The sequence below is a fragment of the Chionomys nivalis genome, chromosome 20 (assembly GCF_950005125.1).
Source record: "Chionomys nivalis chromosome 20, mChiNiv1.1, whole genome shotgun sequence".
Lineage (NCBI taxonomy): Eukaryota > Metazoa > Chordata > Mammalia > Rodentia > Cricetidae > Chionomys > Chionomys nivalis.
Genome location: NC_080105.1, coordinates 39232982 through 39247411, shown reverse-complemented (window position 1 = coordinate 39247411; position 14430 = coordinate 39232982). Strand labels below are relative to the sequence as shown.

Genomic DNA, 14430 nt, shown 5'->3' with positions numbered 1-14430 from the left:
TTGGAACACTTAGAAAATCCATGGCACAGCACTGTAGAAGGCAAGAATAAAAGCTGTAGTTTTCTGACCATCCCCTCTCTGTTGTTTTAATCAAATCCACTGTTCAGTTGCCTGAGAATGTAGCAGAACTTTCACCCCATGCTCAAATGGATTTCAGCTGACACCCTCGCTTGTAACACTCTAAATAAAAGCATGCTTAATGGTGGTAGACAGCTATGCTCAGGTAGAGGCATGCATTTCTGAGCCTGGAGGGATTGTTTGTGCTTCCGTGTGTGTTTACTGAGGAAGCAAGTCTGTGTTTAGAGGCTGTGCTTGTTCATTATGAAGCTGGTTCATCTCTAACGTTCCACTCAGGTAAGTGCTCATAGCCATTAACGCCCATCCCCCTTTATGGCTGACAAAAAAAAAAACACACTGTATCACAGACAACATTCGACTAATCTAACTGCTACAGGGATTGCTTGCTTGGTGGGTCATCAGGACATCTCCGTGATCACAGAGAATTCTAGAAGCAGAGCTGGGAACTTGTACAGACTCATTTAAGTCGTCTCTCTCTTTCCTTATAATCGAGACCGCTGTTCTCTCTCTTGTCGCTTTGTCTTCTCGTCCCATCTAGGAAGAACGTTGGTGAAAAGCACAGAAACCAGTGACATTCGTGGCTGTGGAATTTCCATGGAGCAAGCAGAGCATGGGAACTGACTGGGACATCTCTTGCCCCTGGTGAGCCCGCCAAGCTCCCAAGCGCCTTTGGGGCCCAGGGTGAAACCATGCACCAGGTGCTTGCAGAGGACCCTTGGAGGGGCTAGAGGGTGCTGGGAAGATGGGGCAAACATGGAGCAAATGTTTCACAACCTGAACCTCAGAACTGTGATCCTCCAAGGAGAGCGCTACTTGAAGAAAAGAAGAAAAAATGTTGAATGGCTTCTCAGGGATTTTGTTTTCCGTGTACACATAAGCCATAGTTCCAGTCCGGGTGGCAGTATTTCGAGCACTCAGATTTCAGTTCTGTTCAATGTGAAGGAGGGACCGACTGACGTTCATTGCTGTTCCGTCACTAGTGTAAAATATGTATATGTTAATCTTTATTTTTATAATATGCAAATGCATTTAAATTTATACAGTTTGGACGCCTCTAGCATTAGTTAACACTGGGTGCAATATTCTGCATGAGAACTGTGCCAAGATGGGGCTGATGTCTTCTTTTAGTGTTAGACTTTTTGTTCTCTCATCAATCATCCTTTATCCAGAACGGGAAAGCTACCCTCTTACGGTTAGTTCATGGATGGATGCAGTGTTGCTTCCTAGAGCTCTCTAGTGATCCCCAGGCACATCCAACCCACTGGGACAGAGTCCCCTCCCATCTTTTCATCACGCGCCAATACCTGTTCGTCAGTGGGCGTGGTGTTAAAGATGGTTAATTTTCTCTCCCTACACATCCCCACTGCCGAGGCAGAGGGAGGCATTCCTAGGGGCCAAATGGGGTGGAGGATCCATGAAAACCTGACTCTTGGAGCAACTTGAGATAATCTGAGGTCAGTTCTCAATCTCTCAACGTTTCTGTTCTGCACCCTTCCCCGCCCCCACCTCCCCACCCTCTCACCCCCGCTGGAACAGTGTGCATGATTTAGCCAAGCCTTGTGTGAGTCCACCTCTGCCCGCGGACCTCCCGGTAGGAGCTTGCTTTCACAGAACTCTGTCTCTCATTGGCTGTTTATTCATTCAGAGCCTCGTGGAGGACATCCACTGCCAAAATCTAGTAAAGCCCTTGTTTTGAAGTCTCCGGGAGGTAAACACTTAAAAACAAACCCCACAAATCACTCTCTCGTGTCCTCCTACTTGGGGCCAAGCAGCATATGCCACAGCAGTGACACCACATTCTCTGAATAACGGAAAGGTTTCTGTTTACATCCGCAGCCTCCGTGTGTTGACAGGGAGCATGTAAAACCAACTTCCCCGCAAGAAAAGCAAGTCAGCTGGTCCTACTCTCTCCCTTGTTTATAAAGTATCGCCTCTTGGAATGCTATAGCACATGCAGTCACCATGAATCTTTAAGGGAAGTGCAAGCAGGCAGCTACACTGTGAGAAATTACCAGTTTGTGAAGAATCGTTGACTTCCCCCGCCCCCCTCCCCAGCCCGTTCCGCAAAGGCAATTTCTTGGAAATCAGAATTGAATGGGAATCTTCTTTTTTTGTGTTTTGAATACTTGACTTTGACAAGTCTAAGATTTCCTTTTCCTTTTAGAACACAGTCGAAGAACGAATCAGAATTTGGTTGATTATTTTTGTCACAGTTCTCATGTGTGCGTGCGTGCGTGTGTGTGTGTGTGTGTGTGAAGTGTAAACCGAAGGGTTATCATTCTGTTGCTTTACGGAACACAGAAATTTGAGCGATAGATTCGTTTGTTTTTGTTTTTTTAATTGGCACCAGTCAGTTCTGACACCGTCAAATCAAGAAACTTTGACCAGTCTTATAATGTCACGTATGACTTTGGGTTTACTCCCCAGAGGGCCATGTTAAATAAAACTAAGGCTCCTTGGGGAAGCCCACCCTGCAATTGGTTGTTGTTTTCATAAACGCAGACGCCCATGTTCTGAATATCTGCTACTTTTTTTGACAAATGATGTTTGTGTTGTCATCTGAACCCTAGAGAAGCGGTGTAGATGAGGGAACCTTGGTTGTCACGTGTGTGTGGCCAGGGTGGACATGGTCAGAGGGTCATGTGCCTGAAAAAGCTCCAGCAAAGCCTGAGAACCATCCTCAGTTGTGGGGGGAAGGTTGGAGAAACAGAAACCACTCCACTAAAAGGAATTCCAGGAAATTCTGTTTCCTCGTTTCAACACCTGGCAAGACTCGGCGGCCAGCAGCTGAGAGGCCTTTCACTAAGCACAAGAGGCATGGTTCTACCTGAGGAGCCCCTTGCCTGTCAAATGCTCTCCAAGTCTGTTATGGTTTCTATTCCTACAACTATATTGGTAGCAAAACCACTTCCCGGGATTGTAAAAGTGCTGCCAGAATAAATGTTTTCCCCCTTCTAAGGAAAAAAAAACAAAAAACAAAAAAAACCCAGACAGTGCTCATATTTGACATGTGCACTGAACTCTTTTGAATGAATAAAGAGGAAGGGCTTGATGTGATTCCAATGGAGTGTGTCTTTTCATGCTGAAGTCTGTGGATCGTGGTTGTGGTTTCCCTGTTCATTGTCCTGACAGGGCAGAAATTAAAAAAAAAAAAATCAATAAAAATACAATGAAATGTTAAAGCCATGGCAGCTCCAGAGTTTATTTCCGGGTTGGGTTGGTGTTTGTTTCAATTTTATTGGTTAAAGAGAATAACAGCTTTCTATTGTGAGCTCCAGTTTGAGCGATGGGGAGCGGGGCTGGCTGTTTTTGTCTATTTGGGGCTTGGATTCCCAGAGGCAAAAAACTGAAAGAGCCACTATTTTAAATTTGTTGCATTCTGTTTATTGATTTGGGAATGTGTGTGGGCATGTGCTTGCCACAGCACACATGTGGAAGTCAAAGGGAACCCTCGGAGGGATGGCTTACTCCGTCTACCAGCTAGGTCACAGAGATCAAACTCAGGTGGGCAGCCTTGGTGCCCGGTGCCTTTGCCCACTGAGCCTTCCCTCTGGCCCAAGAGTCCCTTAAAACTCTGCCTCTGGAACATTGGTTCTGTCTTTTGGGACTGGAGCCTGCTTCCAGAACCTTGCACCCGCCAGGCAAGTGCTCTGCTACTCAACCACATCCCAAGCCCAGCACCATCTGTCCGCTAAGTCAGATTCTTTTATACCGTGAACCATTATGCTTCTAAACTGGAGCTTATTGATGTGAGATTGGTTCAAAAGTTCCCATCCCCCAATCTTCCTTTTTAAGGCTCGTCACAGGAAGCATAGCTTGTAAATACTGTCTAGGATCACCCTGGAAGGTTGGAAGGTTGGAATTACAGGCCCCTTAGGGCCTGTCCAGAAACAGCACCCCCCCCCCATTTGTTTGCTTGCTTGTTTTAAAGTAGATAAAAAAGTAATAGAAAAATGCATGAAAACTAGACAAGTCCCAAGCTGCGTGCACAGACGTAGGCACAGGACCAGCTCGGACCAGAATGCTGAAAAAAAGTTTCTGAGATTTTCTAAAAACCAAAAAGGAAGGTGAGGCTATTGGGTACCCTGGTTTAAATATTATCTCTCTAGTGAAATATTTGAAACCACCCGAGGTGGAAACAAGAGGCCTGCTTCCGGTAGAATGGCTCGCCCTTACAGCTGAGCCCAGGTAAGTTCTGACAGCCATCCCTACCGCGGCCTGCCTGCTTCTGCTCACGAGAGCAGAGTTTGAACATATGTCAACGCTTGCGCCTGGATTTTATTGAGACACTTTGAGTTCTTTAAGCTTGCTCAGCAAGTCACACAGCAAAGGAGGTGTCAGTGGTAACAATGAGAAATGTGTTAGTCCTCGCGGTTATGGGTCCCTCCAGGGACTGTCTCCTCACTTCAGCGAGAGCTTTCTGAAGTAGGCAGCAACTTCACAGGACTCCAAATCCATACTACCTATCACATGCAAGGAGACAATGTCTGCTGAATCCCAGTGCCAAGGGTCCCTGTGCCCATTCCTGCTGATGTCACCCAGTGTTACCACTCGGTGTGGTAGGGATGAGGGAATCTATTGTGTGGGAAGGGACTGTGTGTGCATGTGTGGCTGGGGTGGACGTGGGGGTAAAAAGGGCCTTTAGGAAGCAAATGAAATTATCTGGGTTAGCATGAGAAACTACACCTGCTGGTAGAACCTCATTTAACCACGTGTAAACTCTTTCGGGAAGGAAATAGCTTTTGTTTGTATATACAAACATTCGTTTTCAGTGAAATGAAGATCATTCTAAACACTGAGCCCGAAAAGCCTGGAGCTGGCAGAGAACACCCCAAGACCAAGTTCTCGGCACAAACATTTATTTAACCCAGAGGAACAAAGGGCGAGGAATAAGGGACAAAGACAGGAGACAGAGGAAGAGAAAGGAGGGAAAAGGAACAGGGGGAGGGGTTGCCCCCAGGGACAAAGGACTGCCCTTGGGAAGAGAGGAAACAGGTGGTCCACAGCCAACTGTTTATAAAGGGAGAAAAGGAAGCCCCCTGTTAGGATGAGGTGTTTAATTTTGAGTAGACTTCAGTACTTTGATAACTGGACCTTGGTCATCAGCCTCAGGAGGAGGAAGTGGCCAAATAAGGGAAAATACCTTGCTGACAACTTTAGGAACGTAACCTAGTGGTTTCTGGCAAGGCAGAGGGAATGGGGGTGAAGGCCATGTCTATCAGAGCTGTGATTGCCATGCTCAGGCTGTTCCATCCCTTCAGAACCCTTCTTTTCCAAACTGGTCCTTGGAACATCTGATTTCCTCATTGCTAACACATGCTCCACCATGGGCTCCATCCAAGATCCAGACACTTTAAGACATGTTGTGTTAAAGCAAATGAGTCTTTGCTGCGGGATTCTGAGAACCTTCTAGATACTAATACAAAGCATAATAGTATACTTTCTAGACCAGAGTGTGCATTTGAGTGTGGGAGGAAGCGTTCTAAAATGGTGTGTGGGCATGACCTGTACCAGCCAACAATATCTAGGGGAATGATATTACTAGATTGAATATGAGTTAGAAAAGGGGTTTATTAGATTAATTTATACAGCAGGATCTAGGTAGTCCAAATGTCTGTCTGCACACTAGAGAGACAGAGAACCAGGCTGCTGGCTAGCCTGCAGAGTTTGATGTGTTCTCAGTCCCACTCTGGCGCTGAAGGCTGGATTCCTGGAGAATTGCTGGCCTCTGGTTCACATTCAGAACGCAGAAGAACCCAGATTATGGTGTCAGGGAAGGATAAACACACCAGGATGAAGCCACAGCAGGCAAGAAAGTGGCACAGCGTTCTTTTGTTTATTTTGTTTGTTCTTTGTGTCTTTCACATCATGCATCTCCATCACGTTCATTTCGCCATCCCTCTGGATCCCACCCTCTGCCCTTGCATCCTCCCCCCAAAAAATAACATCAAGTAAAACTTAAGAGAAAAAAGGGGAAAGAAAGAGAAGGAAAGCAGCTTGTCATGAAAGCTGTGGTGTGCTGTGCTGTGTCACCGCGAGTCACACAGTAAACCCTTTTATTCATCTCTCTTTACGTGCAAGAGTTCATTGCAAAGAGTCATTGCTCTGGTTCGAGGCTCCTGGTTTCGGCTACACTCTCGATGCTGGGCCCTCACTGGACCTCCTCTTGGCTATCCTGCCGTTGCCCTGTGTTGTGGAGATCCTGCAGCTTTGGGGCTGCAGGACCAGTCCCTTCACAGCGACACAGATCTTTGTTGGAACCTCTTGGTATCAGTGCTGCCAAAAGAAGGTAACCACTGTGGGAGGGGGTGTGCATTCCCTCAATTAACTTCTCATCAAAATGGCCTCATAGACCCAACCAGAGGGGTGTCTCTGTTGATTGTGAATCTGATTAAGTGGACAAAACGAACCATCCCATATCCCCAAGACCAGTGTTTCTAAAGTGTGGCAGACTTTAATCTGAATGGGTTGGGATGTAGTCACTTCTCTCTCTCATATGTGTGTGTGAAAGAGATGGGACAGCTAGGAAGTTGGTCTCCAAGATGCCGCTCAGTCCTGCCTCTGCCATCTATTATGATGTGCCCCAGTTCCCTTGTATAAAAAGCAAAAGGAACTGTCTATGCCACATAGTTATTGAGGTTATGCAATGAGATGCTATATGTAAAGTACTACAGTAAATGCTAGTCTTACTCCCTCGCACACACAGTTCGCTATCGCTGCGTAGGAAATAGGCCCCTAGTGCAGCACCCCTCACAGTACCTAACTAGAATTTTTGGCAAGATTTGTTTCCTTTATAATGGCTAATTAGCTATTTGTGCTAATGATAAAATGGTTTTGTTTAAAAATAGTGCATTCGAAGATATACTCTATGTTGGTGCCAAGGGTAGAACCTAGGTCCTCATCCATGCTAAGCACGTATTCTGCCACTGGCCTGTACCCAGAAACACTGTAGTATAAACCAGAAAGAAAAAGTTATGTGAATGAGTGCAGGTAATACACAAGAATTGGGAAAATACTTGGAACGATTTCCAAAGCTGTGTAACTGCTGTGTGCTCGTGTGGATAATACAAGAACAGAGTGGGGAACCACATTTGTCCTGGGTTAGCCCAGCTCACAGAAAGTCCAAGCAGTTTGTCTCCTTGTGTCTAAGGAACTCCAAAAGCTTTTAGAGATATTTCTTGTAGCTTAAAATTTCCAACAGAGGCGGGCTGTGGTGGTACACACCTTTAATCCCAGCACTCGGGAGGCAGAGGCAGGCGGATCTCTGTGAGTTCGAGGCCAGCCTGATCTACAAGAGCTAGTTCCAGGACAGGCTCCAAAACTACAGAGAAACCCTGTCCCAGAAAAAAGATTTCCAAGAGAAAAATTCACTAGAAGAACATTCCAGAAGTATATTGTAAAATTCCTTTCCTAAATTAAAATTTTAAGGTGTGTTAAGCATCTTGACATCCTGTTTTTGTATAGTCAAAGATACCGCCACTCTGAAAATGGGAGATGTTTGTTTGATTTGTGGAAGCTAACATTTCTTAAGGAAGATGCCCTAAGTATGTCCTTTGTCTCTGAGAGTTTTGCTGAAGTGAGAAACTGAACTCACACAATAGACTCATTAGAAAAAAAAAAAAACTTACTAATTGATTTCGTGAGATGGAACAGCACAAATTGCTTGACTTTATTTTATGCTCAGTGGTTGAGAAATCACAGGAGGGAATTACGTGCTTGCAGGCCCTCGTGCACGCATGGATGCAGGCCTCTGTGCCTGTGTGCGTTCCCGGACTGTGTGGTACCCTAGGAATTGACAATGCATTGCCTTGTGCCTCTCCCACCGACAGCTGAGCTAGACTTCCCAGATGGCAGGGGACATTCTTGCCAGCACATTAGGGTGACGAGGAAAACCTGTTTTCAAAGACAAAAAGCAAAAACAGCTACTTGGAATCTTCAGAAAATTTTCCCAAGGACATGGGGCATCTGGAGAAACATTTGTTCCAGAAAATGTAGGTTAGGTCTCCTTCCTAGCCCCATGGTTTGCATCCGTGGATTCAGCAGTGAAGCCTGTAAGAGAAATCGAGGATAGTGAATTTGCGTAAGCTCATTTCTCATCATTACTCTCTAAATGATGCAGTGTAGCCGCTGTTTATACCGTGTGTACATAGCATCAGGTATGAGTAATCTAGAGGTGATTTCAAGCCTGTGGGAGGAGGCGGGCAGGTTATACGCAACTACTGAGCTTTTTTACCTAAGGCCTGTCCAAGTGAGTGTGCTTAAGCAATCATGGATTTGATATACAAGGGGAACTCTGAAATTCTTCTCCACGATAATGAAGGATCTGCGTACTAAATATTGATAAGAATGATCAGTGTTGACAGCATTTGAGAATACTGTCACCTCCTTTACCATGCCTGTCCCTTAGCTCCAAGCTCCCGAACCACATGCTCCCACCCCATTTATCATTGGATTCTGGAAGGTTGGGAAATTGACTTGTGACTTTGTCTCTCTTTTCTCCTACTTTGGGCCAAGAATAAAAATCTTCTACAATGTTCCATTGCTGTTGTTTGTTTTGTTCCCATCACTCTAAGAGAAGGAAAAAGGACCCAGTTTGGGGATAAGAACTGGTAACTAATAGGTTAATTTATTGATTTTTAATTTTTCTCCAAAGAAAAGACCTGGACAGGTAGCTTCACTAATATCTATCAGACATTAAAAGAACTATGTGCTGACTTGTTTATGGCAACTTGACAGAAGCTAGAGTTGTCTGGAAGGAAGGAACCTCCGTTGAAAAGATACCTCCATTAACTCGGGCTGCAAGGCATTTTGTTATTAGTGGTTGATGGGGCCGGGTCCAGTCCATTGTGAGTGGTGCTATCTCTGGGCTGGTAGCCCTGGGTTCTGTAAGAAAGCAGGTTGAGCAAGCCATGAGGAGCAAGCCAGGAAGCAACACTTCCCATGGCCTTCCCCTGGCCTCTGCATCAGCTTCTGTCTCCAGGTTTCTTCCCCGTCTGAGTTCTTGTCCTGACTTCCCTCAATGATGAACAGTGCTGCGGAAGTGTAAGCCACATAAACCCTTTCCTTCCCCAGTTGCTTTGGTCATGGTGTCTTTGTCATTAAACGAAGGCAAATTATTATAACCCTTAATTTCTTCCAAACTGCTGTGTTGGAAAACAACAACAACAAAACAAACAAAATAAACAAAGACCCCACAAACTGTATTTCTCATTACACAAAGATCAACAGAGATTTCCACGGCCTCCAAGTGCCCAGGATCATTCTTCCCATGCAGAAGCTGCAATCACTTCTGCGGACTATCTACCAGCTATCAGCCCATTCGGCTCACTCCAACCACTTTCGACCTGGCCATCACCAGACCCCACAGATTAGGACTCACTTTCCAAAACTGGCACCACCTCAGATGCCATCACCAGCCCCAGGTAGTTTTTCTTGTACTTCTAAGTTAGGGCTCCAAGTGCCGGCACCTCCGAGAGCCAACTCCTCTACTAATGGACTGCCAAACTGTCCCTTCCTTTATCTTCAGCCAAAATTGTATGGCATGAGCTGAGCATGCCCAGTGGCATTCCTGTCCACCATTTTAACCTTCCATTTTTTTTCATGCAATCTATTTTTAGCATATTCTTTCGCTTCCCCCACCTTTTCCAAGATCAACCCTCCACTCCCTATCCACCCCACTCCATGCTCTTTCTCTCTCTTAAAATAAAAACAGAAACAAAAAACTCTGTATCTATATATCTGCTTTTTGTTAACTAAGTCCTGAACTCGAGGCCTTCCTTCGAATATGGTTGATAGACCAGTATCACCTTTCTCCACTTCCAACAGCCATCAATTATAAATATGTTTTTGGTTAGAGGGTGGGACTCTGTACCCACTTCCTCTTCTCTGTGCTGGACATTTTTCCGGCTTGAATCATGTAGGTTTTGTTCATGCCACCACAACCCCTGTGAGTCTGTATGTGTATCCACCCTGTTGGGTCTGGAAGACACTGTTTCCTTGGAGTCCTCCAGTGGCCTGAGGCACTCACGATCTTTCCACCCCCTCTTCTGCATAATTCTATGAGCCTTGCGAGGAGGACTGTGATAAAGACATCTCATTTAGGGGCGTGCTGAGTGCTTCCAAGTTTCTCACTCCCTGTACACCGTCAGTTGTGGGTCTCTGTGTTAATTACGATCTACTGCATGCAAAAGCTTCTCCAATCAGAGTCGAGCACGGCACTGATCTATGGGTATAGCAATATGTCATTAGTAACATTTTATTGCTATGTTCATTTAGCAGAATAATGGGTTTTCCCCTACGGCACATGACCTATCTAGTCTCAGGTTCTTGGCCTCATTAACAGTGTTGGATATTGGTTCCATCCCATGGAGCAAGCTTTAAATCCAAATTTAAATTGGTTATTCCCATAATGTTTATGCCACTGTTTCACCAGTGGGTATATCTTATGGGTAAGTCACATCTGTAGTTTGAAGTGGGTAAGATCAATGATAACTTTTCTTCTCTGTTAGCATGTACTTGCAAGCACTATGACCGCTAGCCAGTAGTGATGAAGCCTCTAGTTGGGCACCAGCTCGATTTCTCCATGATGACATAAGTCATCAGCAATGGGGTCTCGCCATCAGGTTTTAAAGGGTAACCAGGAGCATTGGCAATAGCTGTAATGTTTGGGGGTTTCTATGGGCTCCCTTTAGCCAATGATTCAACAAGATGTAACACATTTCTGCTACTGGTGATTTCTATTTGATTGGATATAATGTCTAGTTGGTTATTCTCTCCCCTATTAATATGATAACTCCATTTAAATTACTTTTATATATGCACATATTCTTAGGAACCTTTTACAGTAGTTGAAACATGTATTCTATGATCTTGAGCTAAGTGTGCCCATAAATATGCCTGTCTATCTTTTCTTCTTAAGTTAGACCTTAATTTAAACTGAAGACCTTAAAATAAATTGGGCATGCTCAGAAAGGTAACCCACAAGTAAATCACTTCTCCCTATGAATATGTATAGGCTACCTATTAATTACCCCTCCCCCCCATGCTTCCTTATTTCAAGGAAGAGCATTGCTTTAGAAATGACTTTAATAGTTTCCTTATTGCTGCAAGTGACATAGCTTTTGTTAGTATTCAAGCATCTGGACAGGCCTGACCTTGGGGTACACATCCTCAGCTGTAGCCACTAAGAGCACCTCCTGTGTGTATTCATTGTGTTCCCTTTTAAGGGCCCTGCCCACCTCCCATTCCTCCCTCTGTCTCTGTCTCCCTTTGTCTCTCTTCCCTCCCCTCTCCTCTCCTCCCCTCCCCTCCCCTCCCTTCTCCTCTCTTCTCTTCAGCTACTCTTTTCCCCAGAGGCCTGTCTCCCCTCTCTCCTCCCCCCTTTTCCCATTCACTTCCCCCGCCCCCAAAAAAGCCTCCACCTGCACTTTGTCCCACGGCGTCTTTTCTAGCCTACTGCTTTTTCTAAATTACAACATTGGTTCCCTGACTTGGCAAGGCTCTTTTGGTGCTTCCTCCTGCCCAAGGGCAGGTTTGAGGCACGCCCAGATCCTGGAATCCAGTCCTTGTACAATAGACTTGCTTCTTCTGGTCCCTCCATCCCAAATTGGCACCATTAGTGAGCCCCTCCCTTTCCCCTACCTCTGGCTATTTCCTGAGTGAGTATTTGACTTGTCTCTCCAGCGTGGTGTTTTGCCTTTTGGCCTCATTAAGCCCTGGTACCATGCAACCACGGTTCTTTCCGCTCAGAGCCCTTGGCCTCTGCCCTTTGCGAGGACCCATTGGGCAGCCTGTGCCGGTCTCATTCTCGGACCCTTGGGTTCTTCGGCCCCTGCCTCTTGATTGACAGATCACCGGGCAGCTTGTGCGTTTCTCATGATCCTCGATAAAAAGCCATTGGATCTTGTTCTGCCTCACTCATGGGAATAAGCCCAACAAAAATCCGCTATCTGGCACTTTGTATCCTGATATTTTACGGGACCTTTGCAACATTCTGCCAGTGATCCCGATCTCTGTTGCATGCGGCGTGCTTGCTCGGTGGCAGAGCTCACTCAAAGGTAATCATTTCGTGCCCGGACCCTACCCACATGCTCCCTCCTTAACAGATCCTCCCTTTTCCACCTGCAACGAATCTGCTTTCTGATGCACTTGAGGCTTTGCCTTCCATTCAATATTGTCAATAACTGAATCAAAGAAGAGAAACTGTTGCTTGACCCAGTCTTGTACTGCCTAGATTGCCTGGCAGGATCCATTTAGAATGGGATGGTTTTATAACCTCCTGTTAGAACTTGTTTCTCACCAAGTCAGAAAGGTAGAGAGGATGAGGTTGAGAGTTTTCATTGTAGGGAAAAGAAGTCTCTCTCTCTCTCTCTCTCTCTCTCTCTCTCTCTCTCTCTCTCTCTCTCTCTCTCTCTCACACACACACACACATACACATTTATATATGCATATGTATGTATGTATATATATGTACCATATACCATAATATATTGGACATATATACCATAACATCACATTTCCACAGCTCTCCAACTCAAAATTCCTAAAGATTTGGGTGTGACTAGAAAATTGAATTCAACAACGCATACAAGTAGCCTGTATTTGACCAAGCTAAGTTTATCACAGAATACACAGGCAGTTTACATTTGAAATTAGTTCCTATCACATCTCAGCCCCTTGGCAAAGATCAAGTGTAATATCCGTTGTTATTGGTTTAAGATCGGGTACATGCATAGTCTCAGCACAACATATTAAACGGCTTTGGGAAACAGAACAGTGAAATTTCTCAGTTCATTCCACACATTTACCTGGTACTCCCGAGCTCCCCGAGGAATGGCATGGCCTCTTAAAAAACTTTAGAAATCAGTGCATGTATCAGTGGATGTCTTAGTTAGGGTTTCTGTTGCTGTGAAGGGACATCATGACCACAAGTTTTATAAAAGAAGACATTTAATTGGGGCGACCTTACAGTTCAGAGGTTCAATGCATTATCATTATAGTTATTGGCACGCAGGCAGGCATGGTGCTGGATAAGGAGTTCTATATCTTGAACTGCACACAGCAGAAGCAGTCTATGTCCACACTGGTTGTAGCTTGAACATAGGAGAACTCAAAGCCTACCCACACAGTGACACACATCCTCCAACAAAGCCACACCTCCTAATAAACTCACTATGGGGACCATTTTGGCAGGACAGAAACTCCCCTCTACAAAGAGGCAGGCAGATCTCTCATTTTCTTTTAAACTACCACAGTGGGATAAAACAAAAAAACATGATTATCACCGCAAATTTCAAAACCAGTTAATATCCATTTGTGATGTAAAAACAAATGAACATTGACAAATGAGTGCAAGAAACTCGAAAGGGAAGGGAGCCCCCCTCAGTTTGATACACCCATGCATGTGCACATTCACACACACATGCACGTGCATACACACACATACAAACAAGCACACTCATTTGCACACACACACACACACATTAAAGGTTTGTTCTTCCACCCCCTGACACTTGGAGGTGGCTGCTTGAGAGGTGATTAAGTCACTATAGAAGAAGGGACTAAGCCATAAGTGATGCTATGCCTGGATGGGATACTAAGAGATACTTCCTTCTTTTGAGTTGATTTTATCAGGTATTTTGTCATAGCTCTGGGACACTAGCATACCAAATAGCCTGAAACAAGAGCATGGGACAATAACAAATATTATTCCAACAAATAATATGGAACCATAACATGCCAGAAGAGGTACAGTGAGATGGTTAACCTAGAGTTCAGACTAGCTGAACTTCCCCTTACAATCTCAGCTACCACCAGCATGTGGGCAAACTAGTTATTTTGGGGCTTTGTCACATGACCAACCAGTAATTAAACAGAGAGGAAGAAAACACAATAAAATCCTCCAGGTGCAAAACTGTTTACACAACTCTGCTGAGACAAGCTACTGTGATGGCATTGCCAAGGGGTGAGGATGCTGGGGTCAGGAAACAGCAGTTATCTACCTACCTATTTTGCCGAGGGTTGCTTTACGGTCTCATTGGAAAGGAACCTTGCTTTGGCGTCAGCCCTCCTTTCGTAAGGAGCTAGCGAAATGAACCAAATCTCCAACGAGTTTTCTAACCTCCCGAGAGATGAATATGCAAAGAAACAGCCTTGACATTTGGAATGCCCTGGAAATTTCCACTAAGGATGTGCAGGTGTCAGGAGTATAAAGCAAAACGAAAGGTTTTCTGTGTGTCCAAGGCCCCCTTTCAGCCTGCTCTGCTAAGTCTCCGGGGCCCGCAAAGCCCCTTGGACGTGGACTAGGGAGACAGATAATGTGTAACTAGAACGAATGCTGAGCTTGGCAATCAG

The 14430-nt window shown here is 45.1% G+C and overlaps 1 protein-coding gene and 1 non-coding gene across 3 annotated transcripts in view; both read left to right on the top strand.

Moving 5' to 3' along the window:
• The window catches only part of Mfhas1 (multifunctional ROCO family signaling regulator 1), an 82341-nt gene extending 79090 nt beyond the window's left edge, over nucleotides 1–3251 (top strand). For both annotated transcript variants that reach the window (XR_009055680.1, XM_057752571.1), the window contains one exon: nucleotides 617–3251. Coding sequence is in view for 1 of the 2 variants with exons in the window: in XM_057752571.1 (XP_057608554.1) it covers nucleotides 617–650 (34 nt within the window). In the remaining variant the exon portion in view is untranslated. The remainder of the gene's footprint in view (nucleotides 1–616) is intronic.
• Nucleotides 3252–12737: 9486 nt separating this feature from the next.
• On the top strand, nucleotides 12738–12920 carry LOC130863286 (U2 spliceosomal RNA). Its single transcript, XR_009055715.1, has one exon. It is a non-coding gene; the product is annotated as a U2 spliceosomal RNA (small nuclear RNA).
• Nucleotides 12921–14430: the final 1510 nt, after the last annotated feature.